Source organism: Scatophagus argus, chromosome 4 (assembly GCF_020382885.2).
Source record: "Scatophagus argus isolate fScaArg1 chromosome 4, fScaArg1.pri, whole genome shotgun sequence".
Classification (NCBI taxonomy): Eukaryota; Metazoa; Chordata; class Actinopteri; family Scatophagidae; genus Scatophagus; species Scatophagus argus.
Genome location: NC_058496.1, coordinates 9,977,077 through 9,996,359, shown reverse-complemented (window position 1 = coordinate 9,996,359; position 19,283 = coordinate 9,977,077). Strand labels below are relative to the sequence as shown.

Here is a 19,283-nt window from a genome sequence, read left to right as displayed (position 1 = left end):
AATTGAAAAAAAAATTCACAGTTAACCATTTTGTGTGCTATATTCTTCCACGTTTTAAGGGATCTCTAGGGCCATCATTTTACAGGCTAGTACAAGTACAAGTAATTATGCTGAAATGTACGGTGCATGAAAGAATCGTGTCCCACAGTCTTTGCTGCATTGCATTTAACTTGTGCACCTGCAAGTGAATTTGTGTAAATGTCTTTCTACCCATCACATTTTTTTAAAAAATGTCACATTGTTGGTAATCGAATTTATGATCCCAATCACAAACAGTTGTGGTCATAACTCATCTGCACTGTGGGATTATTTTATTTCCAGCAATAAAGAAGTCAAAGACCTTTTGAACTGCGACGTAATCTGAACGCGTTACAGAAAAGAACGCTGTCTCTTTAATTGCTAACGTAAAAGACGTGCTTTGTGCGTCATCACGTATTGTAGAGTAACAGCCCAACAGCCCGCAGCCGTGGCGGAAGTCACAGAAGTAGTGCGCGTGCAAGGGAATCTTCAGCTTCTGTTAAACTCGAGAGACTCAATTAGCGTTTCGTATGTCTCCGGTTTTCCCCTCTAAGATAAGACTTTCACTGAGGGAAAACCAGCATTACATAAGTTCTTATTATCCTTGCCAGCGGACGAAAAGATATCAGAACTGATAAATTATTTTAGTGCGAAGTTACACCTGTGCAGTGATCTCAGCAGCGGTTCATTGTAGCGGTATGTTGCGTGAGCAGAGCTATTAGCTTGACATGTTTTTGTTTCACATGTGCAAGATTTGTTAACCAGCCTAGGCAGACATACGTAAACACATGTTTATGCCAACAGTTGTACATGGATTTCTTTCACTTCATTTCAGGATAGGACCTGCCTTCAGGTGTCTGAAGACCCACAGACAGGATGATTTACATCATAATGGGAGTCTCAGGCTGTGGAAAGTATGTGTGGTGTCTGTTTATGGTTATTTAGGATATTATTTTTACAGGTTGAAATAAACTGGGTATTTGTTTACCTCAGTAAGCACTGGGTGGGACAGTTAGCCACAAGAATACTACAGTAGACCAGCAAGTTACAATTCTTATCATTATCTGAGATACTGATCTATAAATTATTTTGTCTATAGAATAGCAATAAATGGTCTTTGAAATTTCCGAAAGCTTAAGGCTCAGATAGCTTGTTTTATCTGCCAAACATTCAAACCAGATTCAGTTCAGAACAGTTCATGTTACTAGAAAAACCCCACAGTTGAGAAGCAGGCATCATGTCATGTTTAGCTTTTAACTTGAAAAATATTCTAAATTATTCCTTGTTTAATCTCTGTTTAATCATCATTGCACTGTATTAATTCTGTCTGTTATGTATTATTATTATTTTTTGACAGAAGCTCTCTAGGGGCCCTTCTATCAGAAAAGGTAATTGGATCCATTGCCCTGCCTACACAGACACAAACACACCTCCATCATGTTTCTGCACACTTACTGTAAGACTTACTGTAACACTCACTTGTCTTCACTCATCAGCTGGGCTGGCCCTTACACGAAGCGGATAACTTTCACCCACAGGAGAATATTGAGAAGATGGCTCGTGGTGAACCGCTGACAGACCAGGTCAGCCCAGGTGTGCGTGCGTGCGTGTGTGTGTCTGTACATCCTGGAAGTGTCACGTCAGCTCAGATTGAACGTCAGTCATCTATAGAGTGAACCATTTCCCTGCTGTCATGGGTAAACCATTATCTCAGGCTTTGAGCCAAGTCAACAAGTGGCCATAGGAGGCTGCACTAGAGCAGACGGTGAAAGCAGCAGGGAGGAACACTGAGCTTTTCATCAGGGCCCACTGTCTCAAAGTTCAGTGGAAGGATTTATTTTCTATTTGTTCAACATTTATCTTTTCCCTGTCCACTCTGACTTTCAAAATAAAAGGAGACCTCCAAACAATTGATTGGCTGTCTTCCACAGCTGAGTTTATATGCTTGCAGACAGAGCAACTCCTGCCAACATTTGGCAGCAGTTTTTCTGGTAGCAGCGTTTGGTGGCTGATGATAACCTCCCACTCAGAAAACCACTTTGAAAATCAGGGAGAATTACAGTGGAACCTGTTCTGTCCAAGGCTTTGGCATATTTTATAAATACTCGACGGCTGGCAGTTTGAGAACGAATGATGAGTTGAAGCATGGACGTAAATTTGGGTTTACTGTCAGCCCGTGGCAAAAATGTGTCGTTGGTGCCAGGATAAGAGTTGGCAGGTTGAGGTTGGCACAACCAAATGGGACATGAGAAAATGAGAGTCCTCTCATTTGAGTTCAGCTACTCATATAGTAAAGGCACTGCAGAAGGGGGCAGGGACATGACTCCAGTTCAGCTGTAACCAAATTAGGACGTTTGTACGTACATTACTACGTTTGATTCATTCATTAGTTCTTTGAAAGAGTTAAGGCCATTAAAGAGAAAACATTTCAGAATTATTTCAACTCGGAATCATCATTCAAAAACATCTTAAAACCATACTGCAATAAAATACATTTACAACATGAGGCTTAAAAGAAAAATAGAACAAGTTGTTGTGTATTTGATTGTCTCTTCAGGACAGATTTCCTTGGCTTCTCAAACTACATGAAGTCATCGAGAGGTAAGTGTTAACAAACCTTTTATATATACTGATATATACTGCTGATATACCGAACACAGGGAGCACGGAGACAGAAATGCAGGAGATGATGGAATTTGAGAACGAGCTGAAGAGCAGAGCAGCGAGGTAAGGATATGCAGGCGTGAAATTGTCAGAAAAGATCAAAAATATCAAAGATGGTTTTGAAAATTGAGATGAAAACCAGAGAGAGAGAGAGAGAGGAAATGGTGTTTGGGAGAGTAAAGACAGATTAAGTGAGAGTGTAGTGAAGAGGTGAGGGAGAACTGAGAAGTATGCCATCTCTTTCTTAAAATGCCACAGACGCATCAAAGGCTTCTTTTTCCTCAACTCTTCCACTCTCAGTCACACTTGTTTTTCTCTGTCAGCTTTATGCATGTCTCCCTTCTTATTCTCTACACCTCCTACTCCTCTTCAGTTGTTTGCCACCAGAGTTCACTTTAAGTTTGTTCAGTTTGTTTCCTTACTGTTTTTTTAAAAAAATATTTTACTTGTCATCCACACATTTCAGTGCTCTGCTGAGCAGATTTGACTAATTCACTCCCCCCCTAACTATGTGCTCATGTGTGTGTCTTCTGATCCCAGTGAAAGGAGTTCAGGCACTGATGCTCTGGTGACATGCTCTGCTCTGAAGCGCCTGTACAGACAGATCCTGCTCTATGGCTCCAAAGCCCTGGTTTCTTCTTCTGGTCCAGACAAAGATATCCTGCCTCCGTCCTCCCCTGATGTCTTTTTTCTCTTCCTACATGGAGACTACGATCTCCTTCACCAGAGGCTGGCAGCCAGGAGGGGACATTACATGAAAGCAAACCTGCTGCGTTCCCAGTTTGATGTTTTAGAGCCTCCGTTGGATGAGGAGAACGTGTTGCCACTGGACGTCAGGAGGAGTGTCCCGGATATGGCCACGCAGGTCGAGCAGCACGTCATCAGCCTCAAGTCATCACCAGTGCACAGCAGACCGAAGGAGAAGCTGTGCTAGGGGCAAGGCTCTAGTGACAGTAGGTCAGTTGGTCCACCATTTTTATCCAGATTGAAATATTTAAACAACTATCTTATACATTGCCATGAGATTTGCTTCATAAATTCTAGGGGCTTCTGTAAACTCCTGCCTTTTTCTCTGGGGCCACCAGCAGAGTTTTCACTTATGCAGTGAAATATCTCAGTGAAGTGCCGTACCCGTATTCCCTGCAGAGTATTTGAAACTGCAAAAGACCAAAAATGGACCAAAAAGTACTTTGGATCTAAACCTCTTATATTATTAAACAATGAAAAAGGGTAAATTCACATGAGCAATTAAATATGGTGTAGTTATTAGTTGTTTTTGAACGGATGAAGAGGGTTGTGTGTGAAGAGTTCCAAAAGTTTCCTCTCTGACACTTTTCACGGTTATTTTATCGAAGAAAATTGTCACTCACATATGGGAAGTTATTGATGGACAAATGTCCCCCAATCTGACTTTTGAATTATCAGAGTCCACAGTGCATCAGCGTGTTTGACTGTAAACAGATACTGCAAATTCTCCCTAAATAAATCTTCAATCATCAAGGAAAAATGACATCATGGGAGATGTTTAAAGTGGGGAATTTTAACTAAAAAAAAAGATTTTTGACACTAATTTGAATTGTACCCCCATTCTAACTATTTTATTATGGTTTAAATAGTTATAGTTTGGCTGATGGACCACCTTATAATTCCACCTAGTCAAAACCTTTCTCTGGATAGCTTAGCATAACGCTGTGCCATTGGTTGCAAAGGTTGTGGGTTTAAGACCCAGATGCTGCCGAATGAAAATTTTATATCTACACAGGCAGTGTGTTGTTTGGATTTCAGACATGACTCTAAGGTCTAACAATAAGAAACCGGACAGTTCTACTGATGGACCGTCCTGTAGTTCACAATTGTCTTCCTACTCTTCCTCCTCCTCCTTCATCCTGAAAATGTCTGAGCTCAACTCATTTCAGCACAGCAGCTGTAATTTTCCAATTATTTTCTCAATCTTGTGTTTTTTTTTTTTTAAACCTGTCTAAAGTTTATCTTTAAGAGTTGAAATAATGCATTGGATTTGTGAGTGTGCAGCAGTCCTTTACCCATTCATATATTATTATCATCGCATCAACAAATCCTAAATTGAAATACCGTAGTTGGAAAGTTAGCTAAATTTGCTTGGAAAAAGTATAAAAAAGTCATCAAAGTAAATGGCACTTATGGTAATTTTCTAGCAATGACTAAATTCAGTGACTAAATAAGTAATCCTTTAACTTCTACAAGCAATCCGTTTTTATTTCTGAAACAATATATGTATTTTTTCATTTTTGAAAGATTATTCTGAATTTTAATCATTTCAAGTAAATTAGGTTTAGAGGGCATCAGAATCCCAGGCCTGTAGAAACACGTGTAATATGATTCTGCAGCGAACTGTAATAATTTGCCACTTTCTTGACAAATTCTACCTCATTTAATACCTTTTTCTGTTTCAGTTGCCTCTAGATGATCTTTTTGTTTTCTCTAATCTCCTTTTGAATAGATAATAAAAAATCTAGCTGCTTTGCCGGGGTTCCTGACAACTTCGCATCAGTAAACAGCTTAGTTTAGTTGCAAGCTACTGAAATCGTGTTTTTGTATCACTTGATCTGTCAAACCAACTTTCGTGCACTTCATCACCTGCCGAACCTTACAATAGAGTCTTCACACCGAATAAAGCAAAACAATTAAATGGATTTGGATTTAACAAAATCCTACAACACACTGCTATGAGGCAGGTTTAGATGCTCTGACCATAGGTTTTTTTTACCATCATGCTAAAGGTCAGATCAGGTCAAGACTTTGTAATCCCTGATTCCTGGTCTATAAGCATCCATAGAAGACACACAGGTGACCATGCCTACGACAACCCGCACATTCAACACACACCACCACTCAGCACTGCAGAGCTGTTTTTGTGGTGTGAGTCATCTCCAAACCTCAACCCGAATATTTTAGGAGCTTCTAATCCAGAAAAACCCCCTTGGCTACTCTCATATCTCACACATCCAGACAAACAGGCACACACATGCATGCACGCACACACACACACACACACACACTGCGAGAGATTAAAACCCCCTCAGTCTGGCAGCAACAGACAAACACACACCGGTTGTCAAGTGGATCACGTACACATGTATCTGATGGTGAAGTTCGTGTCCTGTGTGTCAGTTAATCCACAAGGTCTCTGAGAGTGGAGACACAAGCAGGAATGGAAAATAATATGTAATTAACAAAGAATCAGATTATTTCCACCATTTAAATTGCCCAATATCCACAGACTAAAATGAAATGATTTGTGCCTGCATAATAGAAACTTAAATAGCTGATATTACTGAAGAGGTTAAGTGAAGCTGCCCTCCAGTGTTCATAGTTGAGCAGAAGTGAGTCACACAGAGAATAATGTGGCAAAAAAGAACGTAATTTAAAATGTTTGATTTGAATCACTAATAGGATTTTCTCTCAGATTCAGTGGTGACTAATATGTAGTAATTATACTTGTGACTGTATAACAAAACACTGTTTGTATCATTCAAAGACAGCAGACCAGCTTGTGTTTGAACTTTATTGAGACTGTCAAGTGATGCCTGTGATCACTTCACCAACTCTTTCATGTTTTCGTCTTTAAAATAAGAGGATTTGCTGTTTTCTGTTTTCCTGAAGACCTCATCTCGCCTCTGGGAGGTTGTGATCAATATTTACCCAATTTTCTGACATTTTGTATACTAAATGATTAATATGTGAATTGAAACTGATAATGACAGATAATGAAAATCATAATTTGGAACAGCCTCAAATAAAACTGTCCAATTAACTGTTTTGTACTGTAATGGTAACCCTATTGCATAACAATGACCACTGAGGCATGGAGAGAACATGACATGCTTTACAAGCAGGACACCATCAAAAAAAAAAAGAGAAGGAAAAAAAAACAGTGCATAAATACATATTTGAGGAACAACAGAATTAGGTAAACTGACACTAAAGTTATTCTACATTTTTCATTGCTTACATCAGATCCACAAGCTTGTTAGATGAGTGAAAGTATGTTGCTCAGTCAATTGTTTAGTGAAATCCAAAGGGACACAAAATGTACCCAGTGCTTATGGCACAAAAACACTGTAGCATGTGGTCCGTTTACTAGAGATGAGTTGAAAATGAGCTTCAGAAAAGAACAAAAAATTCAATGTATTGCTAGTGCAGTGAAAGATAGGTAGTTAGGCACAAAGGGTTTAGAAGATCAACCTCACACTGATACTCAAGCGCTTATTGATTTTACTCAAAGTCACCTTCTACATCTCCCTTTGGAGACAAACTTTAGAGTTATCTGGTCCAGGGCAAAACACAAGAGCAGCAAGGGACTGAGACTGAAGGTGTGACTCCTACACGTGCTTCCAGGACATCTGACTGCCTCTGGGTGGTACGAGCTTTCATTATTGTACAGGTGGTTAGATGACAGGAGGTCGGAGCTTCATAGCATTGGTCAGAGATTAATAATACATGACCTCCCTGTGAATATGTATGCGATTGTTACCTTTTTATACCTGCAAAGTGTGAAATTGATTATTTACTTTTGTTTCTACCCTAGTATTAATCCTTCTGGAAAACCAAAGGGAAGGAATAATTCTCCTACTGTGTAAGTGTATGTTTTCTCAGTTCTCATTAAATAAAAGCAAGTCATATCAATCTCTTCATGTATTTATATTGCCCAATATCACAAATATTGGAATGAATATTAGTATGGCTTTGAAAGTACTGCAATATAAATATGGCTTGCTTGTCTCTTTTTTGTGTGTAAGTGAAGCACTTTGTAACTGTTGATAATCGTAAGTTTATTGTTATTAAGTTCGAGTGCAGTGACTTATATGTAAATGTAAGTGCATGTGCATTCACTTATGTATGCATACATATGCAGATGAACTTCGGTGTGTATGTCAGAGACTGAGCAGATGTTGTACAGCAGTGGTGAGGTCTCCTCCTGTGCTGATGAGGGCCTGAAGGTTTGCCTCTCTGTCTTTGAAGCCCATCGAGCTCAGCTGCTCCAGCTCCTCCTGGAACTCCTCACCGTGGACCTGACGGCACATGACAGCAGAGTTGAGTAATAAATCCTTCTGCCATACAATCTGACAAAACTGTGTGTCACACAGGATCACTGTCACTGAATGATGAATGAAATGAAACAAACTTTTAAAAGCAACTTGATAGCAGAAGGATGGAGGAAAAAAATACAGCTGCACTGCCCTCTATGGGTTGAAAGGTGTAAATCTCTTGAACCCTTCTCTTGATATTGGTGTGGCATTATTGTACCGCACCAGTATCACTGTCACTACTACTAAGTCAGTGCAAGCAGGATTATGGGACTGGGTGCAGTTACTGTCCACTTGTGCTTCTGTATAAATCCTTTGTGCTTTGTACAGTGAGTGTTCAGAGCAGGGGACGTGTATCATATACTTGCCTTTTGTTCTAATAATAATCAGAAGAGTTAAGCATTGCAAAGAGGTGTTTTTAGTAATCTTATTTACTGGTGATATTTCAGATTCAGGAACAGTTCAAATCAATTACAGGAGACAACATGGTAATGACGAAACACTGAGATACCCCATAATTGCTGTTAGACAGTGCCTGTAGCATCTGTTGTACAAATTGTTGCTGCTGCTGCTCTGTCACCGTAGCAACTCCGGGGCCACTTCCTGATTGGCTGTTAAGAACAGAGTCAGACGCTAGCTCAGGGGCAGCGTCAGCTCTGGTTACAATGTTTCCGAGTCCAGCCCTGCAAAACGACATGTGGCGGGAAGTCATGCAACATTTAACAATGTGTTTAATGTTCTTTCCATAAAAGAACTGCCTCTACCCAGAAACTAGACCATTTTGTGAGTAAGGTCAGACTGAGTTGCACTGTGTGTGTGTACTTATTTTGTGTATTTATACTCACATGGGTATCAGTGCGGGAGCCTCTGCAGCCAGAGTCTGTAGGGCCTCTTGGATCTGTAGCAGAGCTGCCATGGCTCTGGGGTTCAACATGGCTGACAGCAGCTCTGGATTCTGCATCTGTATATTCATCATTGACCATTAAGAGTCAAGATATTGATCAAGATATTGATCAGAAACAATAAGGGCTTGAGTTTGAGTGGAGACTGTGAAGAGATTATTGTGTCCACTGTCCACTACCAAAATAAACATCTGTTTTAAGGTAAACATGGCTTTATATTTAAGAAAAAGGGATTTACAAACATTAGTGTTGTTGAAATAAAAGATAAATACATCACACATGTAATACTGTATGTTGTCTAGTTGCAAGAAGTAGGGAGTGTGTTTAATCGTGAGGAGAGGAAACAAACCTGTTGCAGGAAGACGGGGATCTGCTGTCTCATCTGCTGCTGCAGCTGAGGATTTGCTGAGAACAAAGGGTGGCTCAGCAGCATCTGAAACAGTATGAAAATGAGAGCCGTCTGGGCTGTAAGAGCTGTCTGAGTATGTATGATTTCTGTCAGAGATTATGGAGATGGGGGTGTATTGTGGCCTGGTTCCACCCCTGTGAATTTTGGATTTAGTGATGTTTTTTTTTTTTTTTTCAGCCGTTTTGATGCTCATAAATAACATACCCTACATAGCTGGGAGGAAGTAAATGCCATGCAGAAAATGAGCAATCTGGTCCCTGCCATGTGTTCCCTGTAATGCACGCATATGTGTTTGTATTCATCCTTAAATTGTGTGTGAGCAGTGGTGGAAGTAAATTTCACTCAAATGCTGTATTTAAGAACAAACCCGAACTGTCAGTATGTTTACCCGAGTATTCTCATTTCACAACACATTATATTTGTAAGAAAGGAAGCATTGTGCTTTTTACTTTTATACAGCTGTAATTACTAAATAGATACTTTGTGTCACCTGTGTGGCCAGCTCAGGATTCTGGCTGAGGCAGTTCAGGAGAGTGCTGACATACGGCCCAGACAGCAGGCTCTCCAACAGTCCTGGGCTGGCTGTGATTTCCTCTAGCAGTGACTGCATGCCTGAGGGGGAAAAAAGGGGTGAAAGTGAGAAAGCACAGATTTGCATGATTTGCAGATTTGATCCCACATAATGGGCATGGATTTTTACTTTTTGTCTTAGTGTAGTTAAACTATGTGAATCTGTATTTTCGTGCCTGCAGTAACGGTGCTCTGAGGGTTTGGAGCAGCTCTGGGTCCAGAGGTCAGTCCTCTGAGAGGATCTGTGGAGTGATTGGTGAGAGGTGGAGTCTGCTCGCTTTCTCTTTTAGTCGGCTGTTGATTCCCAGCCGGTGTAGTCACCACTGGGGGTACTTCTGTCTGGACGTGAAAGAGAGCAGAGAAAAGTGATCACCAACAACAGATTGAAAAGTTTCATTTGAATGTATTTGGATTAGGGAAATATTATTTCCAAGCCTGTACCTGTGATAATTTGAGACCTTTTGTCTCGGTTTTCTGAGGGCCATCAGTATCAACGGTGATAGTTTCAGGACTGCCCTGCTCTTGCTGTGAATTTTTTAAAGCTTTGTCTTCATCATACATCACTTCCTCTATCATGTCAGGGTTCCTGAGGAGCTCGAGCACCTGGAGAAGGAAGCGAGAGCAAGAGATGCTGAACATATGGGTGGAAGAAATGAGTCAAGAAGGGAGCAACTACGTTCAAGTCACAGTGAGGTGAAAAATTATGTTTTCTCTCCTTTTGACTAATTCATATCACACACAAATCTTAATCCTAAAACATATTTGAAAAAAATGTTGATGTCTCTCCACCACTATCCTTGTATGACATCAAAAAATTCAGTTCTAAAAGTGACATAAGCAGTGATTTTTAATAACGGCAGCACATATTCGACACTGTTTTGGCTAACTAAACCCTTATAACTCCTAAAAGATTTGTACCTTAAACACTCACTCACACACCCCTTTTTAGCCCCACCTGTGTGATGACCTCTGCATGGTTGAGCATATTTTCCATCTCTGGGTTTGTCTGCAGGAGCTGCTGAATTTGGGGATTAGACAGAATGAGCTGTCTGGTTAGTTGAGGGCTGGAGGTGGAGAGGGTGCTCTGCACGAAGGGGCTGCTCAGGACACGACGCATCGTCTCCGGGTCAGACAGCAGCTGGCTCTCCATCTGGCACTGCAGTGCAGAGAAGAAGCCAGGAGCGCTGTTTGACAGGCCAAGACTGTCCAGACCTTCCACTATGGAAATGAGACCAGATCAAAAGAACAGGAGTATATAAGCCCAGGTAGGACGGACAGCAAAAACAAAGACCAGAAGTCACTGTCACTGTAACTGGGGCTGTCAAAACGTTATCGAGTTAAGGCAGCATGCGTTAACGCGCTAATTAATTAATGCCCACAATTATTTTATTGCGCAGTTATTTTTATTGTAATAATTATTTTTAAAGTCTGTTGTTCACTAGCTATCTAATCATTGCTCACTAAAAAAATGCGTTAATGCGCGATAAAATAAAAAATAATAATTGTCTGTGTTAATTAATTATCCTGTGAACTTGACTTGCACAGCCCTAATGCGTTAATGCATTAACGTTTTGACAGCCCTAACTGTAACTGTATCTTAAATAAAGGCAAAGGTGAAGGAGATGTGAGAAAGGGTGGAGTTGAGACGAGCTCTTACCCAGGCAGAGAGGAGAGGTGGGAGATGGGGTGAAGTTATCAGGATCAGAACTGAGGTGGCCTGGGAGCTCCGACTGGATCATTTCTGGAGCTGGATCAGTGGTGGGCACAGCAGGTGAATGCTGAGGCCTGGGAAGAACGAAGTGATTTTGCTGACCTGTAACATTGTTTCTGTACCCAAATTCTGATTCATACCCAGCAAAGCTTCATTTTCAGCTTACAGCAACATTTCAAATTCACAGTCTTTTCATATGATTTTTAGGTTCAGGCTGAAGTAATCCTGGTTTACCCACACTGACTGCCCTGTAGTACACAAAGTAACATGTGACCAGTGACGGAATGGAAGTACACATACTCAACTGCTGAATATACGCACACATTTGAGATGTGTACTATGTTGAAACTTTTACTCCTCTGCGTCTGTCTGGCAGCTTTAGTTACCAGTTACTTTTCAGATTATAATGTTTCATACCCTTGAAAATGCAAATTAACGAAGTGTTAAGTTTTCCTTAATATGGGTTAATATTTTTTGCAACTTCTTAATCTTAAAAAAAATGTCTTTCCTTGACAGGGCGGCAGTGCTACAAACATGCAGTGATTTTATAGAATACAATGGATTGCTGTAGATTAAACTACCCAAACAGTAGATGAAGTACTTAAAAGTTAGCTCAGCCTTAAACATCAGCAGTAATATCCATGCAAAAATGCAATATAAAATAATAAAACACTGACAGGGATCATTTTACTGTAGAATGAGTACTTTTACTTTTAGGGTAACCCGGTTTCATCACTTCTTAGCAGTAATTACACTGAAATTAGGGCTGTAAAAACAGCCTTGTTTCACCAGCTACAGAGTATGCAGTCTGTCTTTACCCTGTAGTTACTTATTGAATATGCACTGGATAACTGGAAGTACTGACAGCATAAAGTCCCCTCTCAGTGCAGATGTATTGCCTCATTACTCCCTCTATCTGTCCCCTTGTACCTGGTAAATATTGGGATGAACCGGAACGGAGATTGTGAACCAGGCCTTTGTCCCACATCATGAATGGGCAAAAATTCCCACAGAAACATCAACAGAAAAATCTTGTGGAAAGCCTTACCAGAAGAGTGGAAGCTGTTAGCCTATAGCCGCAAAGCCATATGTGTATTTAGAATGCAATGTCATTAAAGTCAGATGCCCCAATACTTTTGTCTACATAGTATAAGTACAGAAAGACAGAACAGCAGAGACGTAATCAGAATTTTGAATATGTAGGTCTGTCTTTCAGTAAGACAAGTTGGACCACTGAACTCTGAAATCTCTTTTCTTAACCAATAATAATCTACTTCTAAATGATGATTTCGTCCACGGTGAGATGTAGCTAAGACATGCTGGTGCTCTCTGTTATCATTCCCGTGTACCTTTGGATCATGTAGAGACTGACTGAGCCATCTTGTCCTTTAAGGTGACTCAGGTGTTCCGACTCCCTGAGGACCCGGCCGGAGTGGATCAGCACCAGCCGCTCTGCCGGTACGTCCAGCCGCTCTGCCAGACCGCATTTCAGCTGAACACACCAAAACACCTCAGTCACTGTTTTTCAGACACATTAAGCTACAGCTTAAGCGCAAATCGAGCCATTTCTCACACACACCGACCGAGCGCAGGAGATTAGACCCAAATCAGCGGGCGCTTTGAGTCTCCTGACCTGTCTGATGGTGCAGCCTTCTCTGACGATGAATCCTTTGCTCTCCGTGGGACTTTTGACGGCGACGTGGATCGTTTCAGACCTCTGATGATCATTCGGTGCCTTCGAGTCATCTTTCACCGGGTCTGACATCTCAGTGCCGTCCAGAATGACGATGGATGGAGAGCAGAGCACAGTCCCCGGCCGGAGGTGCGTGCGTGTCCAGATGACTCGGCAGAAAGTTGTGTGGATGTGCGTCAGATTTAACCCGACTGCGCAGGATGGCGTCGATAATCCAAATTAGTTATTTTGCCATTAATAATGTACAGTTCTTTACATGGGTGCCGCCACAGCCAGGAGTGTGATTAGGCAAAATTATTTTATGTCCTTTATGTAACCGGAGTCAACTTCAAGACAACGTACAAAAACAAAACAAAAAAAAGAATGAACGCAAGTGTACACACCCACAAATCTTTCACTGAAAAAGTATTTATTTATTTACTTAACAGTGAGAAAAAAGAAAAAAAAAACAAACAAATAAAATCATACAGTTCCTATGTTTCATTTTGGCATTAAAACCCACAGAAACAACCTGCAACAGTAAGTTGCAGTTGCGCGCTTGTGCCTGCAGAGGGCAGCACACAATGCCGAGCTGCCTTTTCAACACAAACTTGAAACTTGAAAGCTTCTTGAATTCTTGTTCAAGTGTGTAATACTTCCTGCTATCTCTGGAGTGTTTTCTGTGTATGTGTGTATGTATGTGTGTGTGTGTTTAAGTATGGGGGCATGCAATATAGTCTGAGGTGGAGTTTGAAATGAAAAAAAAAAATTAATAATTTTAATGATGATAATAAAGTGTACCCTGATTGTGATCAGTTTTTCTTCATTTGTTCTTTCATTAATTTAATTTAAGGTCTTATCCTCTTCGAAACCTTCATAGATCCGACTCTGGGCCTTTCTTCCCTTTCTTGTTTCCCTGCCAACCAGAAAAGCCCACAGAGAACACAATTATTTGCAGTTGGATAAAGTAATAAATCAAATGATGAACCCTTTTATGACTGCACTTCTGTGCTGGAGTTGTTGTTCACACTGCAACTTTTTTTCATATCACTCAAATTACTGGCTGCTGTTTCTCTGGTCTTCAGACAGCAAAGGAAAAAACATGAATGCAAGCGCACATACTCGAACATCAGGTGACACACAGGCAGCATCTCTCTGAGCTCTGGATAGCACAGAGTCAGAGTCCAAGCTTTCCTTGTCACGGTGAAATCGCTACACAATAAGCTTAAGGAAATGAGTGAGAAAGCGAGGGATGAAGTGAACTCTCACCTGATGTTTTGGTTGTTCTGTCTGCAGACCTTTGACTTTAGACCTTTCTTGTTCAAGAGCACCGTGTAGTAATGTTACCTTAAAAAAAATAAATAAAATGTGTAAATATCTCACAAACCTGTGATCCTCTCTCATCTTAATCTCACTGTAACTCACCTGTGATGACAGTTCTTCCTTGATATGTAGTAGCTCTTCTACCTGTAGAAGTATTTCTGCTTTATCTTTCACTGAAGGAGAGAAAACATGACATGCCATCAGACATATGGTATTCATCAGGAAAAAGGGGAAGGAGGGCCATCTAGTGTTACTTTAGAGATATTCAACTCACTCTCTCCCTGTTGGAGCATCTTCAGTAGCTGGGAATTTCTTGCTTTCACCTCTTTGTACTTTCCCTGCAGAGTCGAGAAGCCAGAAGAAAAGTTTTTTTTTTTTTTGAAGAATTTATGGCAATTCCCACAACAGATAGCTGAGGAGAAGCAAGTCATGCTACAGCTGTGGTTTAAGAAGTTTCTTTAGGCATGTTGATGTTTTTTTCGCTGACAAACTAGCCACAGCTGGAGTCCACCATAAACCAACAGGAACTGAAGCTGCACACATCCTCCAAGATTTCAGGGAGATGAAACCCAAAACTTTCTGCCAAAATTTCAAGTCCACAGGGAAACAGTGTTTTATAATCAACAAAATGATTCTGTCTGTTGCTGCTTTGCCCGACAAAAATCCAGCTTTTCTGTCCGTTGGGTTTTCGTTCTCAACATCTCATCTCATCCCTTCCTTCCACACTCTGATGGTCACATGTACTTATTTTCACCTTAAAGCAAAGCTCAAGTCATTCGTTTATCAGTTAAAAGGACTGTCCTGATCCTCTGACAACCACAAATATGCTCATAACTGCTGTGAGGCTTGGATACTCTATAACCTCTTGTTAAAACAATGCATGTTTGTATATAATAGAAAATAAACAAACATTTCTTAGCATATTTCCCGCAGTTCGGGGTGATGTTATAAATTTCCGGTGACATTCAAGAATGAGAGTGTTTATGACTACTGACCTCCCACTGTGCAATGGTTTTCTTTAGCTTATCAATTTCCTGGTCTTTCTTCTCCAGCTCGTACTTCAGCTGCTCTGCTCGGGGGTCCTAAAGGGAAGGTTAGAGAGACAAGAGGGTGTTAGGGCAAATTTCCTTACCAATTTAGCTGCGTAAGGAAGCACAAACTTCACTTGGGTGATGCTGAATTTATTCAGCCACTGAAAAATGCAGAGACGCAGCTGCATGGACAGACTGACAGATGTCAGTGTGAGGTGTGGAACATCAAGGAAAGATATTGGGCTGTAAATTTTTAAGGATAATTTAACAAGATGTAGCAAGAAAGGCGCAGAACAATGAAATGGTTCATCTGCTCCTCAAGCTCCAATAGGAAGCCGTTTTTTTCCACCGTATACTTTCAACATTCGTCAGTCTGTTCTCTTTATGATACACCAGATAAAAAAAGAAAACGCTGACTGCTGCATACAAAACAAATTATGTAAAATTAAAGAATGTGTGCAAGATTTGTCCATGTACTGCAGATGCGAGAGGCATACCAGACTGCTGGATAAATTTCTCGTGTATGTGTACTTCTAGTACTACTCTACGACTCTCTGTCCACTCACCAGTTCGTGTTCTGTGGAGGTGTTGACTTCTAGACCCTGGCTGTTAGCGTACTGCTCACGTCTCTTCTCCTGTTGGATAATCCGACTAACATCATCCTCGAGCTTGTTAAAAAACCGCTCCTCCTGCCCGACTCCCAACGCCAAGTTAGCCGCTCTGGCGTCCTAGATGGGAATGAGGTTGTTGTGATCAGTGTTACAGCACAGGAAAATAAACTAACAAATAAAATTCTGTGCACATTATTTACATGGTAATGAATAATTTTTACACGTCAAATGTGTTGTGATTGGGTTTATGAAAGGAAAAAAAATTCTCATGGACTTTACTCACATCTTTTTCCTGTTTCCTGCTCAAATGTTCTGCAGTGAGATAAAGTAGGTTGATATAAATGCTATTTTGCAATCCTGTTGAACTACAGATTTCAGCACAAAAAAGTTTAATGGATTTTGAAACAGACCGGTAAGTTTCTCTCACCTGCGCCGCCTTCTGCTTGGAAGTCCTGCAGGGAAACGGTTTTTTTGTCTTTTGCCTGCTGATTCTTCTTTTTCTCCTTCTTCCCTCCACCCTCTTTTCCTCCTCGTGACTTCGGCGACGATGTGTTTGTGTTGTGGTGCTGAGTGAAAGCAGATCATCTAAGAATTAAGGTTCTGAACTTATGATTACTATTTACAAAAATATAATTGAATATGGTTTAAAAATAAAATTGAATTCCTGTTCCATTTAATTCCAGAATTAAAATTATTTAAAGGAATACCATGAAAATGATCAAAACAGTGATGCATTTTTCATTGTATCATCTCAAAATCAATAAGACTTTGACATGTAATGATCTTAAAATTCTAAAAATCTAATTTAACATACTTGTTTGAAAACTGTACACCCCCCCTCCCCCAGTTTGCAGGTTTATGAGTGCATGTGGGCAATTCACCTGTTTGTGTTGTTCGTACTCCAGTTTACTTAGAATCAAGGCCTTTTCCAAGTCCGCCTCATATAGCTCAGTGGTCATCTACAGCGGGAGGAAAAAAACAAATGAGAAAAAACACCCTCAGTCGATACTGTCTGTAAAGTCAGACGTGAAGACTTGGAAATGCAATTATATGATATAAGATGATATACTACTGCTGACCTCTGAACAGCTCTACCAAATCAGACAAAATGTGACTTCCTGAGGGCCACGTCAATTATCAAGAGATTATCTACAGAGAGGGTCATCAGCTCACTTGTTATGTGAGTGTTGTCTCTTACCTGCTCATCCCTCTGCTTCCACTGCTGCCAGCCTTCTGAAGGTACATTTTGGTCTCTTGATGCCGGACTGACAAGTTCACTGGCTATTCCTGACAGTGTCATACAGGGGGGTGGGGCACAAGACTTCTGAGGAATCTTCTTGAAGGCCAGGTTACGTAACTGAGACAAAGAGAGACATGAGATCAATCCAGACACTTGAGATGTTCATTATTGCTACAATTCTGAACAACTAGCATGTTCCACTGTTACAGAAGCCTTCGAACTGTGTGTGCACAGACGGTAGCAGTTTTGAGTCAGTTTAGAGTCCGATGGTGATCCAGTCAGACCTCTCATATTATTCTGAACCCAGAATAAGATCTACATTTGGTGAGGGAGCTTTTTGTCACTTTTGTCTTGTTCTCTGGAACAAACTGCCTGATGATCTGAGTCACAACTCTATCTATGCTTTTAAAAGCACACTGAAAACTGTTCTTTTTCCCTCAGGCCTCTAATGAGTTAACGCATGTTGTTTCCTTCCTGTCTTTGGGTGGGTTATTGAGTCAATGAGAGTTAATGAGACGTTTATTGTAACAGAGCTGCAACTGTTATTTTCATTCATTGTCAACTCACCTGGAAATCATTTTCTCAATTCATAAATCAATTTAAATTTTCCCAGATCCCAAAGTGACCTCCTCACATGCCTTGTTTTTTTGAGATTATCTATATAAATAAAAACAAACTGCAGTGTTTAAATCTGAATATTTGACTGACTGGCTAGCAGGTTACTTTTATGACTAATCAAATATCACCTCTACATTTAAAGCACAGTGAGTTTACTTTTTCATAATATGAGACATATAAATAAAATGCATAAGTACAAACATATTCAGGGTGTTGCTTTAGCCAAATACGCAATGTTAAGACAACGTGATGTGTCATAGCAAGAAAAAGAAATCACTGATGAAAAAAAAGTGCCAGCGCTTACTCTTCGTGGCTTGAGAGCAAAACAAAACAAAGAACAAACTGTGTTGTTGTTGGAGTGTGTCTGGCACCACCATCTACAGTTTCGGTTCAGGTGAAGTGAAACAACAGACGAGCCCAATCACAAGACGGAAGCCATGTCTGCAGCCTAATAACAAAAACATGTATGAAGCACAGGGTCGTCAGATGCTCCTGTCACTCACCTCATTTGCCTCAGTCTGCTGCTGCTCCTTCTTTTTCTTTTTCTTGTCTTTTTTCTTCTCGCTGCACTGGCCGGCTTTCCCCCCGGCTACTCCAGTCTTTCCTTGTCGGAGCTTCCCAGAGGAGTCCCGTCCGCCTTTGGTGGTGGTCTTCCCCGCATCGGAGGCGTCGGAGTCCGACTCCGAGTCTATCTGAAGCAGGGCGAAGCGGGAGGCGGTGGTTGGGACGGTGATCATTGCAGACGATGCCATTGCGAAAAGGAAACCTGATGACGATCAAGAACAATACAGCGACGATAACTTGAAGCCTCGTCACAAAACAATGAGTTAGCTTCTTGTCGCAACCTCTGTTCAGACAAACCCTTACCATATCTCGTCAGGCGGCTTTATTTAAAGCAGCATAATGTAACATTAATATGTGGTATCTAAACAGCCAGTAGTGATGATACATGCAATGTGGTTTTAACTGCAACCCCAATCCAGCTAGCGTTAGGCGACATAGCAGCAAGTTGTTAGCTAACTGTGCAAAGCTTAGCCGGTTTTGTTACCCTTATGAACAAGTGCAAAAGTAGCGACGAATGACAGCCAAAAACTCATTAATGGACTCACGTTGATCTGTTCTTCTCGGTACACTCGCTGACTTGTTGTGAAGAGGCAGAACTCACACGAAAAGTAGTAAAATAATACTTTCACCTGTTCGTAAAGGTACTGTCGGTTACCGTTCGCTTGCTAAGAGCGACTGTCCGAGTACAGCAGCCTGATGGGGCCAAAAAGGATTAAGGCTGGGAGTTTCTCTTTAAAGTGCCCACTGTTAACGCAGTTATTTCTGAGGATAGTAAGTGCCCCTTTAGTTAGTAATAATAATAACAACAACGACGATAATAATAATATTAATAATAATAAAAATAAGTTGTCAGTTATTATGAATTAACAACTGGGTAAAGCAGA

The 19,283-nt window shown here is 40.8% G+C and overlaps 3 protein-coding genes across 8 annotated transcripts; 1 reads left to right on the top strand and 2 right to left on the bottom strand.

Moving 5' to 3' along the window:
• Positions 1–448: 448 nt before the first annotated feature.
• On the top strand, positions 449–13,502 carry LOC124058396 (probable gluconokinase). Of its 6 annotated transcripts, none has more exons than XR_006843247.1 (13): positions 449–714; positions 854–932; positions 1,376–1,406; positions 1,515–1,601; positions 2,576–2,619; positions 3,223–3,639; positions 7,250–7,297; positions 7,684–7,754; positions 9,562–9,695; positions 9,812–9,885; positions 10,211–10,322; positions 10,642–10,894; positions 12,734–13,502. XR_006843247.1 is itself a non-coding variant. In XM_046387612.1 (7 exons), the coding sequence occupies exons 2-6, from the start codon at positions 895–897 to the stop codon at positions 3,614–3,616; spliced, it is 594 nt and encodes a 197-aa protein (XP_046243568.1). In that variant the 5' UTR covers positions 449–714; positions 854–894; the 3' UTR covers positions 3,617–3,639; positions 7,250–7,351. The 6 variants fall into 6 exon arrangements, 1 of the variants encoding a protein (XP_046243568.1); XR_006843246.1 differs by having other exon boundaries at positions 7,600–7,754; XR_006843245.1 differs by lacking the exons at positions 9,562–9,695; positions 9,812–9,885.
• On the bottom strand, positions 7,596–13,109 carry LOC124058393 (ubiquilin-1-like). The gene is made up of 11 exons (XM_046387609.1): positions 12,974–13,109; positions 12,690–12,832; positions 11,287–11,414; positions 10,585–10,847; positions 10,071–10,232; positions 9,806–9,968; positions 9,550–9,671; positions 9,000–9,083; positions 8,594–8,709; positions 8,260–8,431; positions 7,596–7,733 (listed from the first exon to the last, which is right to left on the bottom strand). Exons 1-11 carry the CDS (start codon positions 13,103–13,105, stop codon positions 7,596–7,598), a joined length of 1,623 nt encoding a protein of 540 aa, XP_046243565.1. The 5' UTR covers positions 13,106–13,109.
• Positions 13,422–19,109, bottom strand: gkap1 (G kinase anchoring protein 1). Its single transcript, XM_046387610.1, has 12 exons — positions 18,945–19,109; positions 18,339–18,601; positions 17,176–17,334; positions 16,859–16,936; positions 16,405–16,543; positions 16,261–16,289; positions 15,933–16,094; positions 15,331–15,417; positions 14,610–14,673; positions 14,438–14,508; positions 14,282–14,359; positions 13,422–13,928 (listed from the first exon to the last, which is right to left on the bottom strand). Exons 2-12 carry the CDS (start codon positions 18,585–18,587, stop codon positions 13,887–13,889), a joined length of 1,158 nt encoding a protein of 385 aa, XP_046243566.1. The 5' UTR covers positions 18,588–18,601; positions 18,945–19,109; the 3' UTR covers positions 13,422–13,886.
• Between the last annotated feature and the right edge of the window lie 174 nt (positions 19,110–19,283).